A 26,641-nucleotide genomic window follows, 5' to 3' on the forward strand; every position below is an offset into this window, starting at 1 on the left:
CTGCATTACAGCGTGGTACTCTGGCTGCAGGAAGGAACATCACAATGATTTAGAGAATTGCTGGCACTCAGTTACCATCACTGGATGATATCTTCACTACTTGCTACAGCATAAAAGCAAAGAACATTTGCAGAGATCCAACCCACCCTGGCCATAGCATTTTCACTTCTCTGCCCTCTGGAAGGTGCTTTAGAGCCATGCATGCCCGTACTTCAAGACTGAAGAACGTTTTTTACCCCAAATCAATTAGCCTATTAAATGCATAGCGATCACTGCCCCTTCCTATAATAGAACCATCACTGACTGAACTGAACTGAACTCCTGCATCAACAACATATAGTCACACACTCATACGTGACACAAGTGGAACTCATGATTATTACATTGACTGTAATTCTTACTGTGACTTAATTTATTATTTATTTATTTATGCTTACATATTTACCTTTACTTTTACTCAATGTATATTTGGACCAGTTAATAGTAACTTTGCTTCTCCTAGTTTAATTTTAACTTTTAAATCTGTGCTTCTTGCAATTTAATGCCTACTCTTATATACCTTTATCTGAGCATCTATAGGCTTGTTCCAAATGAGATTTCATTATGTTGCACAGTGACAATAAAGGTATCTCACATCTTAAGCTCTCGAATGAGACCAAGATCAAGCTCCAAAGCCAAGGGGTGCACAAGTTTTGCATGACAGACAGACGACTCTTAGCCTTTTATATGTATACATAATGGAAAACAGTGAACAATAATGACATACAGTAGAATACTAAGATGACCAAAGGAAGCACTTTATACAGGAGTTACTGTACGTGAGGAACCCTGGCTTGACCATAGCACTGATTCACTCAAGTTTACCTTCTAAATTCATTTTTATGCCTACAGCTTTAAGAAAAAAAAGACAAGAAGTGATCACTCTTGAACTAAAAAAAATGATCACTCAGGCAAAAATTAATTTCTGCTGCTCAATACAAAATTTTGTTTTAGGGTTATTTGACATTTTCTCTGTATGGATATTGTCTCTCGAGATATGTTAAATATTGTTAGCGTTATGTTTTTGCAATTTTGTTTATTCATGGTTGCTGCCGGGTGGCACGGTGGCGCAGTGGGTAGCGCTGCTGCCTCGCAGTTAGGAGACCTGGGGACCTGGGTTCGCTTCCTGGGTCCTCCCTGCCTGGAGTTTGCATGTTCTCCCCGTGTCTGCGTGGGTTTCCTCCAGGTGCTCCGGTTTCCTCCCACAGTCCAAAGACATGCTGGTTAGGTGGATTGACGATTCTAAATTGGACCTAGTGTGTGCTTGGTGTGTGGGTGTGTTTGTGTGTGTCCTGCAGTGGGTTGGCACCCTGCCCGGGATTGGTTCCTGCCTTGTGCCCTGTGTTGGCTGGGATTGGCTCCAGCAGACCCCCGTGACCCTGTGTTCGGATTCAGTGGGTTGGACAATGGATGGATGGATGGATGGATGGTTGCTGCCATTTTTACGGTCCTGTTACTACAGAGTGATGCGTGGTTGTTAGGGGGTGTGTCCAGGAAGCTGCTCTGTGTGATGTCATCAGTGCTAGGCTTTATAAGTTCGGACCCCCTGCACACTGTTTAACTCATCTAAGTGAATTACAGTTTAAGCATTGTGTGATTAAAGGTTTGCCCGGCGTTTTGGTTTTGGTGCTCGATTTTCTTGATATTCTGGTTTTCTGATGTTTAATAAATGTTTTCACTTATTTAAAGCTCTCTACTGGGGTCTTCTTAGCAGAGGATTTTGATTCTTGCATCAACATTTTTAATTGATTGTGTTATTCTAGTTATGAAAATTTATTTTAAAACATCTTTGAAATCTTTGAGTTGTTGTTTTTGTCCACCCAGTTTTAGGTAGCTTTGGTTGTTGTTAGGGGTGGAGTCACAGAAGTCGTGACCCTGACATTAATCACCCCACGGGTTAAAGGGTCAGCTATCAGAGCACTTTGTGGTTAGAAAGCTACTTTTTGTTTGGTAACTTTTGCCTCTTTAATTTCATTATTTTTATGTTTTCTGGTTTTGACTCTTGCTCTAAGACTTTTGACCTTGGAACTTTTGCTTAAGACTTTTTGGTCTTCCGGTTTTGACCTTCACTACATGTTATTTACATCTCTTCTCCGGGTCTGTCTTTTGAAGTCTTCCTGTGTTTCTGACAGCACAGTGTAATCCTCCTCCTGATTTCTTTTTACCAGCTTCTTTTTGTAGCAAGGAAGTTTGTCTTTGCTGTAATCCAGCTGAACTGCAAGCTCTTCCGTCTGGCATTTTCAAACACAAATTTTTTTTTCTACTCTTCCTGTGTTCTCTGGGGCAAAACAAAAACGAAATGTTGGTAATATTGAACATTGCAAAGGTTGCCATAAGCTTGAAATAACACTGCAGATGGACTTATTGAAGCATCCATATGGTCCTGCTGTCAAAGAGCAGCCTACTTCTGTCAAAACTCGAAGGTTTCATGAATCTAGCTGTGACAACCAGGCATGCAAAGCATTTGAAGATTATAACGGCAGCCTTGTAAACAAAAATTAAAAGAACGGGATGTGTTCGGCACATAATCTTCCCAACATAATCCTTTGATTTTGAAATGTTTTACCCTTTCACAATTCTTTCCCTATGCATGCATGTACCTGCTATATATTCCTACAGTATATATGGCTACCATATCTCTGTAAAGTAAAATGTCTTGGACCCTATCCCTAACATTAACCCTAACTCTGAACCCTAAAATTTAAACAGACTTTCAAACCCCTAAAGTTAGCCCAGACCCTATGGACCCTAACCCTAGCCTAACGATCCACTGACTCAAAATCTGGGTCTCCACAATGCAAACCCCCTACCATTAACAGAGGAAGATTTCCTCTTTTCCCGAACCCAGGTTAAAAACAGACCAAAGAGAGACATGAACACATGCTAGGATATTGTAGACTGATTCTTAGTCCCCAACAGAACACACTTAATAATAGGAGATTCTAACCGCTCCAGGATCCACATCCGTATGACGAAACCCATATAAATAGTTTCTCGGGAGTAAATTCATTAATGCTACTGCAATTTTAGAAAACTTAAAACCCCAAAAGGAAACTAAAATGGTAATTCTCTCATTTGGGATGAATAATAAACAAAACGAGCGCAGGGAGACGATGACTATACAAATACAAAAGATGAATAAAACAGCTAAACTAGTCTTTCCCCTACAGTAAAATCCATATTCCCTTGCTTAATTTCTTAGAGAATTTGGAACCAATAGAACAAACCAACCTAACTGACACAAAGCACTGAATCCAAGAAAATGTCACCCACATTCCCCCTATTCCCATAAAAGACTTAAAGAAAGAAGAGGATTATAATACATTGGACCAAAGATACAGTGGAAAAAATTCTCTAAAATCGGATGAGACATTTAATCTAAGTTTTGCTAAAAAAATAAGGACAGAGAACAGGCAGAAAGGAATGGAATACAACAACTACAAACCCACTTCCCAACAGAAAAATCCCCAAAAAATAGTGGTGATGGCCTGTGCATCTCTGGGCACCCATGAGAACAAAAACAAAACAACTCAACTTGCACCAATGTGGATGGAGCTCATGGGAGTTCTGTTCTTTCCCTAACCTAACCCTGATTTTCATCAATAGACTTCTACCATTTTACAATGTGAATAACGGTGCCAGATTTCGGTTGGATTGAGTGCTTTTTGTTTTTGAGTTATTGTGCCCAGAGATGCACACTTTCATCATTTCAAAGGCAGTCAAGTCACATTCATCGATTCCTAAAACGTGCAAATTTATTCAACATTCCAACAAAACATTTTGGCCCTGTCACAATGCTTTCCCTGAATATATACCTACGATAGGCAGGGGAGGTTTAAAAAAAAAATAAAACCGTTACCTAGAGTAGGGTGGTAGCACAGAGATTATTTTAGTCTAACCAAGTCTGTTTTATTCCTTGTACTTGTATTGGAATTTGACATCTTTCAGTAATATCTGTCCAAATATTCAAACAGTACTTTGCATTGCCAACAAATTTAATGCGGTGGTCAAACTTTCAGTACACAAGCCTCATTATCTGCAGTGCAAGGAGGGCTGACAAGAAGGGGCCCGCAGCTGACTACAGCAGCAGTGTTACACGCAGTCACCTCTGAAAGGAAAGGACATTGCAGAGTGTGATCTTCAAGCCGTAAGCTGAAGTGTAAAACAATCATTTCATATCCACCCATCCATTCCATTCCATTCTCTAGTAAACTATGGCAGGGTTTGTTAAACGTCTTTTCTTTACCACCCATGATGATAACAATTATTTTTTTTAATTTTGTTCTCTATAAGAATTTAAATATAAGAAGTTCTTATTTAATGATTTTGCCATCAGCAGTGTGTCTGTTTGCGGTGAGAGTGTTGACCTTGTTGAGAGGTTTACTTACCTTGGCAGTGGCATTCATGTCTCTGGTGACTCTTCCTGTGAAGTCAGTAGACGGATTGGGAGAGCATGGGGGGTCATGAGGTCGCTGGAAAGGGGTGTGTGGCGCTCCCGATATCTATGCAAAAGGACGAAGATCCAAGTCTTTAGAGTCCTGGTGCTTCCTGTCTTACTATATGGTTGTGAGACATGGACGCTATCCAGTGACCTGAGACGAAGGCTGGACTCCTTTGGTACTGTGTCTCTCTGGAAAATCCTTGGGTACCGCTGGCTTGACTTTTTGTTGCTCATGGAGTCCCGAATGAGGCACATTACCTGCATTGTGAGGGAGCGTCAGTTACGGAACTATGGCCATGTGGCACGTTTCCCCGAGGGTGATCCGGCTCATAATATCCTCATTGTTGGGGACCCAAGTGGCTGGACCAGACCAAGGGGTCGCCCACATAACACCCGGCTGCGGCAGATAGAGGATCATTTCCGGAGGGCAGGACTGGACCGCGTGTCTGCCTGGGGGGTTGCCAACCGGGATCCCGAGCTGTTTCGACGTGTAGTGGGTGCAGCAACGCACTGTACCAGTGCATGCTCCCCAACTTGACTCGACTATTTAATGATGTGATGTTTGTAGACCACGGTGGCGCAGTGGGTAGCGCTGCTGCCTCGCAGTTGGGAGATCTAGGGACCTGGGTTCGATTCCCGGGTCCTCCCTGCGTGGAGTTTGCATGTTCTCCCCGTGTCTGCGTGGGTTTCCTCCGGGGGCTCCGGTTTCCTCCCACAGTCCAAAGACATGCAGGTTAGGTGGATTGGCGATTCTAAATTGGCCCTAGTGTGTGCTTGGTGTGTGGGTGTGTTTGTGTGTGTCCTGCGGTGGGTTGGCACCCTGCCCGGGATTGGTTCCCTGCCTTGTGCCCTGTGTTGGCTGGGATTGGCTCCAGCAGACCCCCGTGACCCTGTGTTCGGATTCAGCGGGTTTGAAAATGGATGGATGGATGGATGTTTGTAGACTTTTAATCTGTGTAACTATTTTGGGGCCTTCAAATATACAAAGACATATGGGTGCTATACAATAGTGTTTTTCAACCACTGGGTCCTCATTGGCTGCTACAGGAGGGTCTGAGTTGCTATTATTTATAATGGTAGAAGGTCACGGTGGGGTCCTGGTGGGTCACTGCTTCAAGTATTGCACTCAATCCCCCCCACCCCACTCTGATTAGTGAGCTTGATATACCACGAGGGACCACCTTCCCAGTAGGATGCAAAGACACTTATATGGGAAAAGTTGCTTGTGACACCAAAAAGCTTGAGAAACAATGCTATAGGGCAGGGGTTCTCAAAGTTGGTCATGGGGGCCCACTGTGGCCACAGGTTTTTGTTCCAACCAGATTAATAATCTGTGACAACAACTGGTAACACTGATCTCGTTTAATTAGCTGGTATTTTTTCCTTTTCTTTTATTCTACATTCAGAAAAGCACAGCCACTGGATCTTTACATTTGTAAGACATTTAGAAATATTTCTATTTTTGCTATACATTTAAATTCTTAACTCTCTTTTATTGATTTCATTCTATTTTGCCCTTTCTCTCTGCAGTTTGTACCCTCCATTGTATCTTAATAATGACAATTAAAAATGAGCAGAGCAGACACCCAGGCAAACCACACAGAATCATGAAAGGCTGCAACTACTTTAGCGTCAGACCCACTAATTAGTAAATAATGGATTAATTAAACAATTAGAACATCTGGAAAAGGAGAATGAAAATCAAGATGAAAATATTGTTAAAAAGAAAAAAAATACATTATTCCCATATAACTGCTGAATACATTTTAATAAAAATTATATGTCTATATTGTATCCAAAACACAGAATCTGGGAAATAACCGTTCACTTAATTATCTTAGGAGTCTAACTGAAAACAGAAGCTGGTTGGAACAAAAACCTGCAGCCACAGGGGGTCCCCAGGACCGATTTTGAGAACCCTTGCTATAGATGATACCATTTATCTGTATGCTGATTGGTGCAGACTGAAGCGTTTCTTAACATAGGTATATTTAAGATCGTTGTTCTGTCATATTGTTCAGTCTGCATGGAGAATGATATGTTAGCTCTGTTGGATTCATCCATCCATCCATTTTCCAATTTGCTGAATCCGAACACAGGGTCACGGGGGTCTGCTGGAGCCAATCCCAGCCAACACAGGGCACAAGGCAGGAACCAATCCCGGGCAGGGTGCCAACCCACCGCAGGACACACACAAACACACCCACACACCAAGCACACACTAGGGCCAATTTAGAATCGCCAATCCACCAAACCTGCATGTCTTTGGACTGTGGGAGGAAACCCACGCAGACACGGGGAGAACATGCAAACTCCACGCAGGGAGGACCCGGGAAGCGAGCCCAGGTCCTCAGGTCTCCCAACTGCGAGGCAGCAGCGCTACCCACTGCGCCACTGCGCCACCGTGCCGCCCCTGTTGGATTCAATGTTATAATAAAAATATGTTAATTTTCGGCTTATTGCAATGGCGATCTTGGTTGTAGTTTAAGAGTATTTTATAAGAGAATTTTCTAAATACTGAACAGCACTGGAGTTGTTGCTTCCCTATACATCACTTTGACTCTTTTTGGGTTGACATGCCCTCTTTGTGTTAGTGCAGGTTTTCTTCCAGAGACACAGTGCCAGATGAGTTGGTCACACTAAATCCCCTCAGTCTCATAGACGGGGGGTGCAGCATCCCCAGAATACCAAATATGTTTAGCAGGCTTAGAGGGAGAATGAATGATTGATGCAATGATTCATTTTCTGAGGCCACTTACTCCAGTGGAGGCACTAACCTTGAACAGGACACCAGTGCACTGCTGGGCTTGGAGCCGGTCAACTAAACCAGTAAGCCTTTGAAATGTGGTAGGAAAACAGGAGGCGAGATCACAGCAGCAGGCAAGTCACTTAAGGAGAAGCGCTGGATTTTTATTTTTGATACAATCATGGAGTCACAGTCTGTGTAAAGGGACTCTGTATGATGTGCAGCCTTCTTTGCATAATCCCTAATTTTTCGTTGCTAGGATACCAGCACTCGATGTCAGGCTGAGCAATGCTGCTTGATTTTATGTGAACCTTTTCTTTTTACAATGTCCATAAAAAGCAGGCCGATTTGTTACACCGAGGGACACAGTCACCCGTGCCGACAATATTTGTCAAATGGCTCACTGTGCAACACGTGCTTCTTGCGTTACTTCACGTCTTGTCACAGACAGGGTGCCACTCTCCTATAGAAAAGGAGCCACACAGACAGGGGGTGATGGCTTTCTCTGTAAGGAATCTTACAATTACGGCAAATCGTTTCAACAGTTATTGGCTTAGTTTGACCAGTAATAATTACAGTCTGATCGGACAAAATTAAGTTTTTGATTCCTAAAATATAATTAAACTTTTGAGTTTAGGATATTTTAAATATTTTTTGACTAATAAACATGCAAATGAGATACTTGTTCATTTTAATATTCACTTGTCAGAATGAGAACAAAAGGAATCTTATTATGTACTGTCAAGCCCGTACTTAGCAATATATGCAGGACAAAGTCGCTGAAGGATCTCGACCTCGGCACGGCCCAATGAAACACTGGAAGGACTTCTTGAAGCGTTCTCTCAAAGCCGCTCCATTCCACATGGGCAGATTGAGACACTTGTTGGAAAGCATCATCAAAAAGAGGAGAAAGGAGTGAGAAATCATCACTATTGATGCACCTTGGGGTGGGGTCGCAATTCCCCTGCCCATTGGGTCTGCTTATCCCAAATTGGGCTGTTCTCCCACCAGTGAACACATGGGGTGTGACACAGATGGACAAACAGATGGACAGCATCACTGTTGCATCAATGGACAGCCAAAGACTGACTGACTGACTTTGACTCTATATATGGAAAGAGAGGAAGTTTTCTCACAGACGACTGTGTAATTAACGTGTGGCCGTTTTGACCAGTTGTGCCCAGTTTGACTCATATCTGTAATTAAATTAAAACACATCGGTCTCAAATCCAGTCAAGGTTTGGGGGCTGGTGCCTCTTACTGGTCACCCATCAGGAATCACCTGAGGACATGACTGGGACAATCTGTAATGCCTTGTTAACCAGACCTACAAATCCTTGAAGATGCAGAAGCAAACTGGGGTTACCCATAGGAGAAACCATGTGTGCACAGGGAGAACATGCAATCTCATCAGAGTTGTCTTCATTCTCTCCTCTGCTATTGTGTCCCAAAACAGAGCCTGCCTTCTGTAACCAGCTGGTGGCGCTACTGAGCCTCACATCTCAGAAACAGTAATGCCCACACAATTCTGGCTTCAAATAAATGATGTTTATTAAACCAAATCATCCTTCCAATAATCACCCATGCAAAGAATCAATCGGCAATACACAATTCAGTTGAATCCTTCCTTCCCTCCTTCAAGAGTGTTGCCCACTGTGTGGTTAGCGGGCTCTCTTTTAAAATTTACCAGGGAACTGCTTCTGACTTTCTGTCTCAGTCCTCTGAAGCACTTCTGGGTCGTACATGAACAAGGGCAGTCCTGCCCCCAGCAGGGCCCTCTGGCGGTCCTCAGAGACCCTGACAGGGTTGTGGTCCAGCTTTGAGGAACATTGTCACGTGTTGTGTGGAGGAATGAGATGCTCCCGGTGGGCTCATTTGGCTGCTCCTTCCATTATAGACTCCTGGCTGGGTATGAATCCTTTCATTATCCCGACCAAGATGCCTGTCCTTCCTTCCTGGCACCTACACCTGATTGAGATCATTTATGTTAGCTAGAAAGTCTAGAGGTGGCTGGACGGTCTCTTGGCCTGAAACCCCTGCAGATTTTGCTTTTTTTTTCCAGCCCTCTGGATTTTATTTATTCTTTCTGTCCTCCCTGGCCATTGGACCTTACTTTTATTTTATGTTAATTAGTATTGCCTAATTTTATTTTTATATTTTGTCTTTTTTCTCTTTCTTCATCCTGTAAAACACTTTGAGCTCCATCATTTGTATGAAAATGTGCTCTAGAAATAAATAAATAAATATTGTTGTTGTTACGCGTTCGAATCGGCTTGTTAATTTGGTGGGCCCCTCTTGAAGTGATGTTATTGGCACAGCACACCACACAGAACATCACAGAGTTGTAGAAGATGTGAAGGATGTGTCACAGCCCTAACGTCCAAAATTCCTACCCACCATAAAGGCAAAAGCAGAGAATGTTCATGGATGAAAGGAAGACAGTGCTGGCAGAGAGAGTCCCTGAACATAGATGTGTTAAAAACCCATCCATCCATCCATCCATTATCCAACCCGCTACATCCTAACTACAGGGTCACGGGGGTCTGCTGGAGCCAATTCCAGGCAACACAGGGCGCAGGGCAGGAAATAAACCCTGGGCAGGGCGCCAGCCCACCACAGACGTGTTAAACAGATACAAGTTATCTATAGTTCTTTGTTTAAATGTAAGTGCCCTGTGATGATTCAGACTGGCTCTCCTGACTATAGGCTCCATTATCCAAATGGAGTTGACTTTATCTAAAGTGTTTCAAGCTGCTTAGTTCAATTAGCATCAACACAGAGCTCTTTGAGTTAAATCTGCAATGAGAATGGAGAGTCCAAAAGAAGGTAAGCAACAAGTTTTGGAGTACCAAGTGCCCAGAGCCATTGTGATAGGGAAATGGAGCACCTGAGATGCTCCACGTAACACGGGAACAGATGCAACCTTTAGTTACACCAGAGCTCTCCTGGAGGGTTTTCATTTAAGGCTGAACATTTTTCCTTCACGTCTGTTTGTTAACATGCAATACTCAGTGAGCTATCTGTGTGCTTTCCTGTCGCTCTTTTGCAGTTCCCTTGAAAGAAAGACACAACGGCCTGTGCTGGCGAAATCGCGGACGCTGTCGAGCATCCCTCAGTCTCCCATCATTTCCAGCAATGACCACTCTGACCTAGTTGGCTGCAGTCAGGAAGCGCTTGCGTCCAGGAGAAGGCTGCTGTCCAGTGATAGTGTGGAAGAAAGCCACGTCCTGCCAACCGCAGGTAGGAATCGAACCCAATAAGTATGCCAGCTTGTGTCACAATCACTTCTTTAACGTAGGCAAGCTGATCTGATTATTTAACAAAGTGAAACTCTGCACAAGTTACTTAAAATTTTTTGCACAGTATGCTCTTTCGCCGTTTTAAAAGATAGATAGATAGATAGATAGATAGATAGATAGATAGATAGATAGATAGATAGATAGATAGATAGATAGATAGATAGATAGACTGGACACTTTTAATAACCCTAGGGTACATTTATCTTTTATAGAATTTCAAGGTATTTAAAATTATGGTGTGTCAAAATTGACCCAAAGGACAAGGCAGTGCACAAATGTTACATTTTAAAACCTTTTTTCTTTTTTGTAAAGTTGGGTACTTTATCTCACAACTGAAAAAAACTGCATTTAGGTTTTTTTTAATGGTCTGTGAACAAACAACCCTAAATGCACTGGGAAATCCATTAGTGCCAATGGTGAGTTAAACTGACCTGAATGACACAGCAAGGTAAAAAATATTCAGATGTTGTACAAATTATTGGATGTTTGGCTATTTTTTACTGTTCATTCATTTTCTTGAACAGATAAAACGTAGGGCATATTTACCAATTTTAAACCCAAAAGCAGGTCAAACCTGACATCGAGATACTCTAAGGGTTAATTGTAATAAAAAATTTGAGAAGATGAATTGATGGATATGACAGTGTGTATCCAATAATTATTTCCACACAAATCCACCAGATGGTGCTTTTGAGCTCTGCCTGGGGAAACCAACAGCTTTTCTAAAACGTACTCAGTTTCATAAATAATCAAAATAAATATTGTGGATTAGAATATGAGAATTTGGTAGAGCCAAAGTACATTACTGGTGATAACCAGATGATCTTCAATTAACTCTTGGGATATTTTCTGTCATTTTATTTTAAATTACCCTGTGTACATGCCTATGTTTCATATTAAGGACTTATTTTTAATATTCATCACAAATGGGCTTTGTGAGATTATTTACCCCAAAATTACAAGTTACCACCTCTTTTATTACAACAGTGAGAGGAAGTGGAGATTCATTGTGCATCACCAGCGATCAGAGCACTCAGTAAGAGAAGGGAGAAACAGTCCTTTCTACTTATCTAATAGTATCTATCAGTTTTGATATTAATGTTCTTTGGTCAAATGTCGGGGTCATATTAGGGTGTCAGGGTGACATTATGACTGAGATTCAAAGCAAAAAATCCTTGCATTTTTAATCTTTTAATTATGCTTCTCCTGCATCTTTATATATATATATATATATATTGTGACAGATGGCCAGAACCAGCTGGGTTGAAGGATCATGGATCCCCGTAGGGCATGCTGGGAGTGGTAGATTGGAGCAGCCCTGTTGGGTTCCGTGGGTGCCGTCAGTGGATGCTGCAGCTACAGCTAAACCCTTTGGGGCACCACTTCCGCCACACCTGGAAGTGCAGCTGGAAGAAGGTCAAAAAACACCTGGAGCACTTCCGAGTGCACTATAAAAGGAGCCGCTCCACCATCAGTCAGGGAGTCGGGAGGTGGAGGACAAAGCTTGCAAGGAGGAGTACAGAGGAAGAAGAGAAAGAGAGACAAGAAAAGGAGTGTGTTATATTAGTTGGTGCTTTTGTACTGTGCTGTGAAGTGGGGAGCAAAAGAAAAACGCTTCCCTACCTGAATAGGATGTCTGAGTCTGCCTGTTTCGGGGTTTGGGGAGTGGTACACCCCCTGGTGGCCATAGAAAGTTATATAGCTCCCCAAACCCCAGACACAACCACAATGACACAAGTCCCAGGTTCAAATAAAAAGTTAATTAACACAAATACAAAAGCTTTAAAAGTGAGACAATCACAAATATTTTCTCTTCTTCTCTGTTTTTCACTACTTCAGGTGAGCTGTGTCCATCTTCCACCCGATTTTAACTTGCCTGACTTCTTTTATCTTAGTCCAGGGAGCACTTTGAGTGCTAAGGTATAGCACGTTGGAAGCAATTCCGGATCAAGTGGAAGTCACCAAAAGAATGGAATCACAAACCTCCACTGCACCCTCTAGTGACACCCATGGAACCCTAACAGGGCTGCTTCACAGAACTACAATTCCAAGCATGCCCTGTGGGTGTCCATTTGGGTACCAAGGCCCAGGGGTGGCTGCCTTCTAGTGTACTGGAAGATACCATATCCACAACCCATTGTCTCCCCTTGTCCTTCCAATGTACTGGCCTACCAGCCTGGTAACTCACCTGGATGCCAACACACTCTTCATAATGTGAGCATCTTCTGCCGTCCTTTTGATGAGGACATGAAATGTTCTGTTTATCCTTCCTCTTGGCCAGGCAATGGACCAGCGCCCATCCTGTATGGGGTGCCAGCCCATGGGTGTTGTCCATCATTCCAACAGATGAAGTATCACAAACATTTGTAGATAGATAGATAGATAGATAGATAGATAGATAGATAGATAGATAGATAGATAGATAGATAGATAGATAGATAGATAGATATTTTATTAATCCCAAGGGGAAATTCACATTGTAGTAAAAGAATGCATTATAATTTCATTCCAACAGATGGTGCATCATAAACATGGGTGCTGTCCATCACAATATATAAAAGGAATAACCTTTTGGGAGTAGTACTCCTTGCTTTACAGCCCAAACAACTTAAAAAGCACACAACAAAGCCTCTTAGTATCATGTTTCACAATTATGAAATTGCACACAAAACTAATTTAAGGGAAACTTCATGAAACTCCATGCAAAACGAAAGTGAGCTGCTGTGCTTATCAGTATTCATTGACTACTTTTCAATCAGTCTCTTAGAAATGCCACATCATATAAAAAAATAATAAATTTACAAAACTACTGTACCTCTTAAAAAAACACTTTGGAGATTTTGCTTTCTCTTTGCACAACAACTGACATGGGATACGTGCATAAGGTCCTATTCTGTGTTTTAAGACCCTCAGGAGATGATGCAGCAGAATGTGAGGGCGTGAACTGAATAAAAGGGATCAGAACAAGCAAGCGCCGCAATTCCTCTTCACTGTTTTTTACTATCCCTTCTGCAACAGTAAGATAGATTAATGCCTGTGGATTTGCAACCATGACTGGGGATTGTAGATGGAGTGCAGTGCAATTTCAAAATGTGAAAGCAAAATCTTCTTTATTGGATTGGAAAGAAAAAGCGGTAAAATAAAGGCATGTCACATCAAAAGCTGCCTCCAAAAACAGCCTTGTAAATAATTTCAAACAAGATCTTCCATGAAGGACACAAACTGTAATGTCTGTAAGCAGATTGGAATTGAGATGTCAGCCAAAAATAAGGTCAGTACCAAGAGATTGAAAAGTTCAAATGTCACAGTTGACATGAGTGACAAAAATCGTGGGCAAAAAGCAAGAGCAAAGAAAAATCGTGAACCTAAAATCATTTAGCAAAAAATTAAAGTACAGTTGTGACTCCACAGTGATTTCCAGGATGAATTTTTAACCCTTTAAGACCTAAGAGGACATGACCCTAACAATGAGCGCATTAGCACTAATGACAGGAGCTCCAAAATGTTGGTGAGCATGAAAACCAAAATGATAGACTGCTGTGATCTGAGTGTATATTTTAACTAGCTGTGTAATCCTGTGCTGTAAAAAGCCCAGGCTCCTAGAAACCATGGATTCTGGCACTTCAATCAATCAATTGCATCGGTTGTGCATTAGCGGGTAAGCAGTTAAGGTTCTCTTTTCTCAACAGTTTCGTTTTACAGACATGCTCACCTCTGTTATCTATCAGCAGCTAAGCGAGTTTCTCTCTCCTCAGAGGTCTCATTTTGCCGATGTGCTCGCCTCACTTGTGTATTAGCGGCTAAGCGAGTTTCTCTTTTCTCGGCAGTTGTACTTTGGCGACAGAGTCGCTTTCTTTGAGCTTCATGCTGTAGCCGGATTGATAGGCACACACATTTCCACACGTAGACGTTTATATATAAGATATTTCGTGACAAATCCAGGACAGATTTTAACAAGCTAACGTCGATATATATATATATATATATATATATATTTTTTGTAAAAAGTTAAAAAATTTTAACATCTTACAATGCCATTTTGTGTTCCATACAAGTGCTGCTCTTTTGCCCAAGTGGCGTTGGCCATTCCTTTAGCAAATCACCCAGAAATCCTCTAGGTTACGTGACGCATGACACATCAAGGCCAGACCTTTAATTTTTTGAACTATCTAAATGTTGTATGACAATGTTGTTGCTGTATTTTCTTGCTTTTTATAGTTACCAAACTTTCCTTCTGGTACTGTATTTGGGTCTTCTGCTAAGCTGATTTCTGCTAAGCATTCTAAAGGTGATAATCATAAGGTCTGACGTTTGGTTACGATTTTCGGTTCTCTTTGACCTTGTTTTCTTCTTCTGGTCCCTTCACTCCCAACTGTCTCTGTCCCATTGGAAGCAAAATGGTCCATTAAATTATTAGTCATCAAAACTAAAGAGAACAGTCACAACTGGAGCTCAAAATGAAACTCGCTGACTTAAACACATCTCCAAAATGAGTAACTGATTACCAGACTTGATATAGAAAAATGTTTAAAAACTCAGAAAAAGAATCTCAACTTCCTGTTCTGCTAGAGGTGGAGAGCTAGCAGTTTAGGAAGGTGCTGGACCAGGAGATTAAATGTCTCTTTATTATATAAAAAATTCCTGGGGCGAGACGAGACTTTTTATCCTGGGACGAGATGAAACTTTTTCAGAGAGATAATTTCAAGTCCCGCGAGACGAGACTTTGTACCAAGAGATTTAACCACGCCGACAGTCCACTCACCTCTCATTCATGTGAATGCTATTGTCAGACACAGTTCCTGTGCTCTCAGCTCTTATAAATTTTTATGTTTTCCTCATTTTAATACAAGACATACAATCTATTCGTTTCTTTCAATGTAGTCCTTTTCTGGACAATAATTCTATAAGTCTTAGATAACGACTAATTGAAGAAGAAAGGGCAGCGCGTTGAAAAGAGGCCCAAAAGCTTTGGAGAAAAAAGAATTAAAAAAAGAATGATAATAATCTAAGTGCAAATTCGGAAAATAAGGAAAGTTATAATCAGCCCGGACCAAGTGGAATTGAAAACCTAACAGGTCCAAGTGGGGGCGGAAATAAAAGACAAAGAGTAAAAGACAAAGTAGAACGTCGTAAAGAGGTTCAAAAACGTTGGCGTGATACACATGCAGAGCAGGTTAGAGATTATGAAAGTACTGAAATTCGGAAATCTCAAAAAACTGATATTAAAGATTGCATTAGTGCAAACAAACGGAAATTATCCATCCATCCATTTTCCAACCCGCTGAATCCGAACACAGGGTCACGGGGGTCTGCCGGAGCCAATCCCAGCCAACACAGGGCACAAGGCAGGGAACCAATCCCGGGCAGGGTGCCAACCCACCGCAGCACACACACAAACACAACCACACACCAAGCACACACTAGGGCCAATTCAGAATCGCCAATCCACCTAACCTGCATGTCTTTGGACTGTGGGAGGAAACCGGAGTGCCCGGAGGAAACCCACGCAGACACGGGGAGAACATGCAAACTCCACGCAGGGAGGACCCGGGAATCGAACCCAGGTCCCCAGGTGTCCCAACTGCGAGGCAGCAGCGCTACCCACTGCGCCACCGTGCCGCCCACGGAAATTATTACTCGGTAAATAACGGAACATCGGTAAGAGGTCGAATATATGTATCCACGAGAAATATAAGGTCTGTTATTTGATGAAAGTGAAATCCACAAACATTACAGGCAAAATATCTGAATCTACAATACAGGTAGTCCCCAGGTTACGGACACCCGACCTACAAGTTACGAATGAGGACACAGCTGCGACGCATGCGCCTCAGTAACTGCCGCTCTGTCATCTTCGGCCTGGGTATGCTGCAAGCGGTGGCTGGAGGGGGGCGATTTCGCTGCTCGCGCAGTGTATTGTTCCTCAGGTGGTTCTGGGCAGCAAGTGGTGACCCGTGGTCCATAGTCACTGGGGCCACAGCTATCGCTCGTGTGCAGAACGATGGTTCGCTGCCCGCCCACTACGCCGCCGCAGCTACTGCTCCTGACTGGATGCAGGCTGGAAGGAGCGGAGAGGGGCTTTTCACTGCCTGCCCAGCACACACGGCTGGTAATGCTGCAAGCGGTGACCCGGTTGTGGCTGAACGGTAGCATTGTAGTGTGCCTCGGGTGGCTGCCTGTTGAATTGGGGTTGGGCGATTCACTACACGCCTTTGGCCGCACCGTGTTCGTTCTCGGTGAGCGGACACTGCAAGCAGCATACTGTAGTGGAGGTGACTGTGAGGTGGGCTGGTGATGAACCGCCCCTCGCTGCCCCCATTCATTCGTAATAGCAAGCCTGCTTGTACTGTTACGCACATAGCAGGAAGTTGTCTCTTGTCAGTACATCAGATGTCTTGACGGGTGCCTTCCTGCTGTGATAGCGTGTACAGTGCTGTGCAGAAGAGCTCATCTTAATCTTTTGTCTTCACCCTTCAAGAATGTCTCTGAAACACAAATGATGCAAGTGCTGGTGATACAGTAAAGAAGAGAAAAACCAACACCATTGAAAATAAAGCAGAAATAATAAAAAGAGAGAGGTGAAACTCCATCATTCATTGGCAGAGAACTTTATTACAGTCGGTCAACAATAGCATTTATTAAAGTAATGTACCTGTTCCAACTTACATACAAATTCAACTTAAGTACAAACCTACAGTCCCTATCCTGGGGACTGCAAGTAATCTGTTCTCGTTTGCATCATTCAATGCTCAAAATGTAGATTTACACAATTCTGGACCATATGCTATGAGAATCTGTGGTCCCGCAACAATTAAAGCTATTACATGTTTAATTTCAAAGAAACCACAATTCGGTCAGGTTTATATTTATGATCACGGAGAAGTAATGCAACATAGAATCGAAAGAATTAAATGATCAGACGTATTAGAAATTCTACAGCCAATGATGGATACAAATCAAAACATCCAAAAGTATCACACTTTACACGAAATGTATCTGAAAAAACACAAAGAAGTTTTCTTGGATTTCTATATGAATCCGAAAGATCACGCTTGCACATATAATAAACCAACACGTGACGAATTGTCAGTGATAATAGTTTCAAAAGATGGAGATATCAAATACAGAGTTGATATTCGTGCTTATCCAAAAACACAGCATGATTTGTCGCAAGCGGCAGATCTGGGAAATGACGAGTGCGTAGGGCCTGCACGGGGGTTGGTCAAAAAAAAAACAAACAAAAGTTGGCACATTTAAACGATGGAGTGTTTGTGGCAAAATGACCAAAGGGCGGCAATGAGACAATCAAGTTCTGTGTCAACGTCAAAACTGAGAAATACCGCACTGCATTAAATGACTGGGTGTATGCGTGTTGCATTATTAGAGTCAGCTCTCTGTAATGGAGGGGCCTGTAGGGGTCTTAATCTGGCCTTGGGGTGTGTACACAAGTGTGAGCTGCTGTGGACCTCCCGCTCTAAGTTAGTCAATGCCTTGTACTTGATGGTTGGGCTAAGCTCTCCTCCACCCTTAAATTGGACAGCATTTAATGGATAGATGGACTGTCCACAACATGTTATTACACCCTGTGCTGTTGGTCTGCATGTAACATCACCACCGGTTGCAGTACAAAATAAATAAATAAATAACTTTCATATAAACAATGTAATTCAAATTATTCTCCACATTAGCTTTGCCACTTTCTCTTTGCTGGGGACACACTTGCAACAGTTAAATAAAGACGCTTCACAAATCAAAAGTGAGTGTTTTCTTTCCATTCAGGAAATCCATAATGAGTCCCTGGCATTTGCTGGAGGTATCCAGCGCTTCAAGCATCTGCAGCGTTGTTTGCAAGGACTCTGGTAGGTGGATTGGGAAGGATGAGTGAGACATTTGGCAAACAGATGATTCGTTTACACAGGGACTTGGAAAGCAAGCAGGAAAATGTTAGTGAGGAGTGCTTACACATTTCAGGGACTTGTCTAGGGAATTAGCACTGGGCTGTCACATTCCCAGCAAGAGTGACAAAGCTGAATGCTGTTAGGCTTCTGCAGATCATGTCAGTCAATTCTAGAAAAGCAATTTTAAAATGTACGAGGCTGACGCAATTAATTTAATAAGGGATTCTGCAATGTTACTGTATTAGTAATAACCAGGTAACCTGTTCCGTAAATCATTTATTTACCGGATTTATTAAAGAATAGCTAACGAAAAGCCACCAATCATCTGTGTGGTTGGGATGGGAGATGAAAACTAGTGTACCTGGAAAAAAGTCCCTTGAACAATAGGAGACCCTGCAAGTTCTCTGCAGACAGTGACTCTTCAAGGATCTGAAGCTGTGAAGAAGCCTCACTAACCACAGGGAGGCCACCATAAAAATGAATCGAGGAGAGAATCTTGTTCTTTCGTGGACATGCACATCATGGACACTGGCAGTTCTATTGTGGAAATGTTCAGCTTCACCTGCATGTGGACAACTGCTTCAAGCAAAGAGACTTCCTAGGTCGACAAAAGCTGACCAAAGCTACACCTGTGCCAATCACCAAAGCAGGTGCCCGCTCATCATGTTACTTCCTTTTGGATACATCCCTCTTCAGCTGCTAATCCCAGTGGGAATACGGCAATCACACACACTTTATACTTAACCTTGAGCTAATCAAACAATATAAAATCATTATAACAATAAAGCAAAATTAATAACGCACAGTAAAAGCAATATTAGCAAAAGTAGGACATAATTCCAAAATGAGCCTTAAAGGGTTAGGAAGCATATTTGAAAAGACTCTTATTAAAAAACTTAATGTAAAGATACAGATGATGGGATGGTCGTATTTTCTAATCTGGGTGCATATCTACATTAGACTTCTGTTCAGTCCGCAGAGGTCTTTATCTTACCAGTTTCTTTGGAAGCTAGCGGTGCTACCCATCTAAGATGGAATGAAATCTAAGTACCCTAAGTTCTTGTCTATAAGCCGCGGCTTATCTAAGGAAAAAAGTTGTGAAAATGAAAAAATAGAATATCGGCTTATACATAAATCCGGCTTATACATCCATCGCGGGGGTTGCGTTCCAGAGCCACCCGCGAAATAAGAATATCCGCGAAGTAGAAACCATATGTTTATATGGTTATTTTTATATTGTCATGCTTGGGTCACAGATTTGCGCAGAAACACAGGAGGTTGTAGAGAGATAGGAACGTTATTCAAACACTGCAAACAAACATTTGTCTCTTTTTCAAAAGTTTAAACTGTGCTCCATGACAAGACAGAGATGACAGTTCCGTCTCACAATTAAAAGAATGCAAACATATCTTCCTCTTCAAAGGAGTGAAGCAAACAAATCAATATGTCTGTTTGGCTTTTAAGTATGCGAAGCACCGCGGCACAAACCTGTTGAAGGCGGCAGCTCACACCCCCTCCGTCAGGAGCAGACAAAGAGAGAGAGAGGGAGAGTTTGTTTTTCAGTCAAAAATCAATACGTGCCCTTCAAGCTTTTAAGTATGCGAAGCACTGTGCAGCATGTCTTTTCAGGAATCAGCTTTACAAAAGATAGCAACGTGAAGATAATCTTTCAGCATTTTTAGACGAGTGTCCGTATCGTCTAGGTGTGCAAACAGCCCCCCTGCTCAATCCCCATATGTCAGGATCACAGATAGTCAGCGCAAGAGAGACAGAAAAGTAAGTCGGGTAGCTTCTCAGCCATCTGCCAATAGCGTCCCTTGTATGAAATCAACTGGGCAAACCAACTGAGGAAGCATGTACCAGAAATTAAAAGACCCATTGTCTGCAGAAATCCGCGATATATATTTAAATATGCTTACATATAAAATCACAATTTAAATGACCGCTACGCGCTCGTGTTGACTCGGCGACGCCCAGAGCAGAAAGAACGCGCTCCGGCCGCTCCAACCGCGCCATGCGGGGAGTGAGAGAGACGCCAATATCTCACACTCTCTCCCCCCTTAAAGAAATTAAATGGGCGCGAGTGAGACCACTGACCTCCCTCCCTTCTATTAGTTATAGGTTATAGTACGTTCGGCTTATCCATGAGTCCGGCTTATCTATGATACGATTTTATTTTAAAAATTCGTATGATTTTTGGTCTCCGGCTAATACATGAGTCCGGCTTATAGACAAGAACTTAGGGTAATTAACTTAGACCTCAGCGTTAATGTTTGCAGTGCACCATTTATTGGAATGTATTTTGTAAGGCATGTAGTAATAAAATACATTGCATATGTCATTCCAACAGATGGGGCATTGCTTCCTTCTGTTGTATTAAAATGCATTACTACAAATGTTGGTGATGCACCATGTTTTGAAATGACAGAGACACATAGCAACTGGACAGACACAGACACACTGTTATGACTAGTTCCCAAGAACTAAAGAGCTCTAAATCTTCCAAAAACACTTCTCAAAATGCCCGCTACTGGGGGTATATCGTCAAACACTGGCCAGAATAAGGGCAAAAACAGAATCCTTATAAATTGAAAAGATTTATTTCCCCAGAATGCTCAGTCTCACAAAAGAAGCTCTGTGGAGCACAAGAGGCAACAAGGAATTGTCTTAAACAACAAGGCAATCTCAAATCAAATTCAGTCCCAGAAGAGAATCCAGATACAAAGTCAAAAATCCAGTAAATCACGCAAGCACAGCAAAATGCAAGAACTCACAAACTCCTTAGCACGTTGAAAATGAACCACCAGGAAATGTGGGAGACCCTCCAGTTATACAGAGTAGAGGGCATTTCCTGATGATAATTGGCAGGTGTGCCCCACCTGCATAACACAGGCTAAGAAAATACAGCAGACAATTAACAAAGTAATATTAACGACTCAACAATGAATAAAAAGGACACAACACCTGGATTTGAACCCAAGCCAGGAGAGCAACCCTATCTGAAATATAACACAGACAGACACTTGTCATTTTATTAAGGTGACTATCGTCTCTCTCCTGTTCTTCTTTTATTTTCTGTGCAGCGTGCATCCAACTTAAAAAGACCTTTCTTCATATTGATTTAACAATAATTACATGAATAATCAATAACCTTAGCACCACTGACATGTTTGCATTACATCCTATTGTCTCAGGCTGATGTCCCTTCTAACCCTAATTAACCCAGGTAAACAAATTCCAAACACGTGTCTGGCAATCAGTTTTTAGGATTCAAAATGAATGATGCAGAGTTCAAATGAACAAATGATTCAGAGCTAAATCTGTGCACAGCAGTCATTTAAGAGATGCAAAGTATTTCTAGACAAGACTTTATTTAAAATGAGATTTATAGTCCCATGTTAAATAATGTGCAGTATGTTTGAAAATTGCCACTTGATCAGTGTTCTTTTTATGACATTTCACCTGCGAGGTGAAAAGGCTGAGTTAGCTGAAGCCATCCTATTTAGGGGTGTTCATAAGAAATGTAATGATTTACTTCATGAGGTAGAAGTACATGATAAACAAGAATAGCTGTCAAATATCTGAAATATTAAAATATGTGCTTCAATTTACATGTTTTAAGTTTAGAGTTTCTAGATTGTTATAGAGGTTTGTCAGGTTGCACCCTCTGATGGAGGTCCATAGAGGACTAGATCCCTAGTAAAGACTCAAAAGTCAAAGATAACATCTTATTCATAATCTCTGACCTTGAATGAGTCTAAAATGATATCTCACACCATACCTTATGTTTGAAATGTGTCATTTTTAACCATCTTGAAATGACTTTTAGAGGGCTGGAACCCGCAGTAAAGAATCAAATATTAAAAATAGGGTCAAAGTCATGATCATCAGCCTCAAAATAGCATAAAACAAACCTCTACATGCAAATATAACCCAATCCTATTTTTCTGATGTTTTCTATAACAGAAATCAGTATTGTTGTCCACAGAATAAAAAGTATAACAGAGTAAATTTGACCCCCTTATATCCCATTAGGGTTGAACCCCTGCGGTCAGTTGATATGGCCTGCATAGTCCCTCTGATCATTTTTGCTGGAGACCTGTATTGGTTTTCTCTTCACCATAAAGGTGTCATTTCCTGCACAATATATGGTCCAAAAATAGCTTAAAAAATGTGGGCTCTTCTGGCCTTGAGGGCCAAATATAGTAGGGGAACTTCAAAAAGTTTGACATTTTGTACAACTAGACATCAAGACAAGTTGAACAGTATATGACGTGTGGGGGTTTTCTCAAACCAGTGAGCCAAGAGAGGTCAGACATAAAAACTAAAGTGCAATTCAGATTTGGAATTTGTATTAAATATCTGCAGTCCAAGCTCCTGTTTTACGTACTGTTTAATTCATAGTTCACTGTTATGAGTTTCATCCATCCATCCATTGTCCAACCCGCTGAATCCGAACACAGGGTCACGGGGGTCTGCTGGAGCCAATCCCAGCCAACACAGGGCACAAGGCAGGAACCAATGCTGGGCAGGGTGCAAACCAACTGCAGGACACACACAAACACACCCACACTCACACACCAAGCACACACTACGGCCAATTTAGAATCGCCAATCCACCTAACCTTCATAGATAGATAGATAGATAGATACTTTATTAATCCCAATGTGTCTTTGGACTGTGGGAGGAAACCGGAGTGCTCGGAGGAAACCCACGCAGACACGGGGAGAACATGCAAACTCCACGCAGGGAGGACCCGGGAAGCGAACCCAGGTCCCCAGGTCTCCCAACTGCGAGGCAGCAGTGTTACCCACTGCGCCACCCTTATGAGTTTCAACATTTATTAAAATAATTTTCTTTCTCTGTACAAAGGGGGGCTGGCAGCTTGTTCTCTTTATGCCTATGGAGGACATGCTGTGTGTCAGGCTAAGGAGGACAGGAGGTGGTCTTGCTGAAGCCAGATGTGTAATATACACATCTGGAGACAACTGTGAGTGAATTGTGCTTAAAAGTGGTTGAAAACTATTAGATGGCTCATTGAGGGTCACATTTCAAAACCAATCCAATGCCTTGTGAATGTAAAGATTAGAGGTGCTCCCATTAACCTGGTCCGACAAAACAGCAAGCTTTGGTTTATGATGAACGGTCTATAGTTTAAAAGTCTCCTAAAAAAACATATTAGATGTATAAATGCATGATGTTTAAAAAATAACCTGATGTAGGGGAAAAAAGTTTCAGTACCATCAGATTATGTAATTGCATTTCACAGCATCAATGGATGAATGGTAAATATGAATGATATGTTGTCACACATGCTGTGTGTGCTCTCGGTTGTTCAGTTTTACGATAGCGGAAGCATCGATGTAAGGTTGAAAGAATTGGCAGTTATATCTGTGAAAATATGAACTGCAAAATATGCATTTGAAGTAAATGGCGTGTCACACTCTGTCAAAAGGACTGCTGTTACAATAATGAAGAGTCCCGGAAGATGCAGATTTCAGTGCTCAAAACACCTGCATCAACAAATCTGTTCAACACCACTAGTAAAGCACAGACAAGGCTGCACAACATCCACATTCTGACTGCATGTCTAAAGAATAATAATAATAATAATAATAATAATACATTTTATTGATATAGCGCCCTGACCATGCTCAACGTGCTAAACAAATAATTAAAGAAATTTAACATTACTGTCTAATTGGAAATGCAAACATGTCATGCCAGCATTTTAACACATTGTATATACAAGGACTGCAATGCTTATCTGAGCTCTATTTTTTATTGTTATGTCATATAGTGATGCAATAGTTACAATGACAGAAAGATATTGTAGCAGACAGAGGCAAAAGTGTGGTGGTCTACATGGGTGTGTCTGTTTGTCTCCACTGTTGCAGCGCTCATTCCAACGTGGAAATTAATCATTATGCTTCAACTACCTTTTGCTACTGAGATCCTGAACTGATTTTAGCTTTTTATTTTTTCTCAGCGTCATGTCTTTTGTCAAGTATCTTTTGGTGTCTCCTTGAAACTCCAGCAGTGATCTAAAACACACAGACTGGAGTAATTTGGGGCGGGTGTTTTGGGAAGAAGCCCTGTGAGTGGAGCCTTTGAAATCGGCACTATTCACTACACGCTTTTTTAACGTTTTGTCCCCAGATGTGTACTCTTGTTTGAGAATCATGTCTGGCCTTGCAAGACTACAGTAGACAGGAGGTGTCAGGAGAACATGCTATGTGTCAGGTTCATTTATTCATTTAATTTATCTGGCTGAGGCACAGCTTTTTATTTTCCTCATTTGAGGATGAAACTCTGCACTGGCTCTGATGTACTGTAAACGTATATATATTAAAAAAAAAAACTTAATACATTTATGCTGTTCTCCAATCTTACAGGAGACTCATATCCCACTGATCATGACTGTGATAAAGATGTGGAAGTGTGGGGAGTCCGGACAGAGTCCGATGTGCATTCCCAGTCCCCAGTCAGGCGTATGCACTTCCGTGAGGCCTGCATGCAAAAGAGCTTCTCTGTGGACTACAGCCTGGATGTGAAAGACTTGGGGACAGCATGTGTCGGGGACAGCGTGGAGCAAGTGAAATGCAAGCTGAAGAGAAAATTTGTAAGTTACCTTAAGTGTTTACTAACCTTGCCGTCTTCATTTCTACACTTGTGCCCAGGCTGCATAGAATGAGTTTTGTTGATGACATTTAGTGGGTCACGGTGCTGAAGACAGACGCTGCGGCGTTCCATGTCAACTGTACGTGGTGTTAAACCCAATATCTACGGATGTTTTCAGTATATGTTAGTATGCTATTATGTGTAACATATGTGTAAAATGTGAACATAAATACACTAGGAAGATGTGTCTAGTCTCCACGGCTGTACTGATGCAGATTTAGTACATGTCCTTCGTGTGACACGTTTTGAAACAGTCACCAACACACTGCCCAGTGTTATATTTGGAACAATAGAAGTGTATTTCTTTGCATATTTTTCTTATAGTACAGTATGTCTGCTATGAAAGGGAAGAATCTCAGTGCCTGATCCACACGATGGACATGCCCATTGTGTTACTGTAGGCTACAACAGCTCAAAATTCCACATTTCCCCTAAAACGAACATTGACAGTTGGTGTATTACGAGTGGTGCTTAGAGGTGCTAACATCTTTCTTGTCTTTCCATTCGTTTGCAACCACTTTGCCTTTTGCCACACATCTACTTGCACCACAGTGAATCTCCAAGCCATCAAATTCACCAGGTATATCATGACAGTATGTCATACAGTGAGTGCCATATGCATCAGTTTCACTATCCGTGCCAACGTCAGATGACCAATTCACATCGTCATCACAGTCGATTGATTCATCCAGCTAATGGTTCAGTATCAGTTTGTTCTATACTTGGCTTTACAGCATCTTGTATACACACCATTGTGTATTTTGGTTTAAGGCTTCACCCGATTCATGAATATTTATAAGCTACCACAAAAGTAGCATAATGAGAAAGATGAACAGAGCAAAGTACGGAGAAATCCTGAATAAAAGTCTGCACCACAGTGCTCTGGGCCTCAGACTGGGCTGAAGGTTCAACTTCCAATAGAACAATGACCCTAAGTACAAAGCAAAGACAGTACAGGAGTGACTTTAGCATAAGGCTGCAACATTAGAAAATGTGAAGGAACTGTGGAGCTCAATACTTTCTAATTGCACTGTATATACAATATTTAAACTCTTCAAGAAAATTAAAAGAACACTTTGAAAACACATCAGATCTCAATGGGAAAAAAATCATGCTGGATATCTATACTGATATGGACTGGGTAATGTGTTAGGAACGAAAGGAACCCAGGACTCACTGCACCAGCATAGGGTCTGACAATGGGTCCAAGGATTTCATCCCGATACTTAATGGGAGTCAAGGTGCTGTTGTCTAGCCTGTAGAGGTCTGTGCGTCCCTCCATGGATATGCCTCCCCAGACCATCACTGACCTACCACCAAACTGATCAAGATGAACGATGTTATTGGCAGCATAATGTTCTCCACGGCTTCTCCAGACCCTTTCACATCTGTCACATGTGCTCAGGGAGAACCTGCTCTCATCTGTGAAAAGCACAGTGCGCCAGTGCGTAGACCTGCCAATTCTGGTATTCTAAGGCAAATGCCAATGGAGGTGTACGGTGCCAAGTGGTGTGAGCACAGGGCCCACTAGAGGAC

At 41.9% G+C, this 26,641-nt stretch overlaps 1 protein-coding gene across 1 annotated transcript in view; it reads left to right on the forward strand.

Moving 5' to 3' along the window:
• Positions 1–26,641, forward strand: part of LOC114661132 (ankyrin repeat and fibronectin type-III domain-containing protein 1) — a 261,597-nt gene that overhangs the window by 4,796 nt on the left and 230,160 nt on the right. The window contains exons 2-3 of the mRNA XM_051933396.1: positions 10,276–10,466; positions 24,820–25,046. Of these exons, the coding sequence (XP_051789356.1) occupies positions 10,276–10,466; positions 24,820–25,046 (418 nt within the window). The remainder of the gene's footprint in view (positions 1–10,275; positions 10,467–24,819; positions 25,047–26,641) is intronic.

This window comes from Erpetoichthys calabaricus, chromosome 11, assembly GCF_900747795.2.
Source record: "Erpetoichthys calabaricus chromosome 11, fErpCal1.3, whole genome shotgun sequence".
Classification (NCBI taxonomy): Eukaryota; Metazoa; Chordata; class Cladistia; order Polypteriformes; family Polypteridae; genus Erpetoichthys; species Erpetoichthys calabaricus.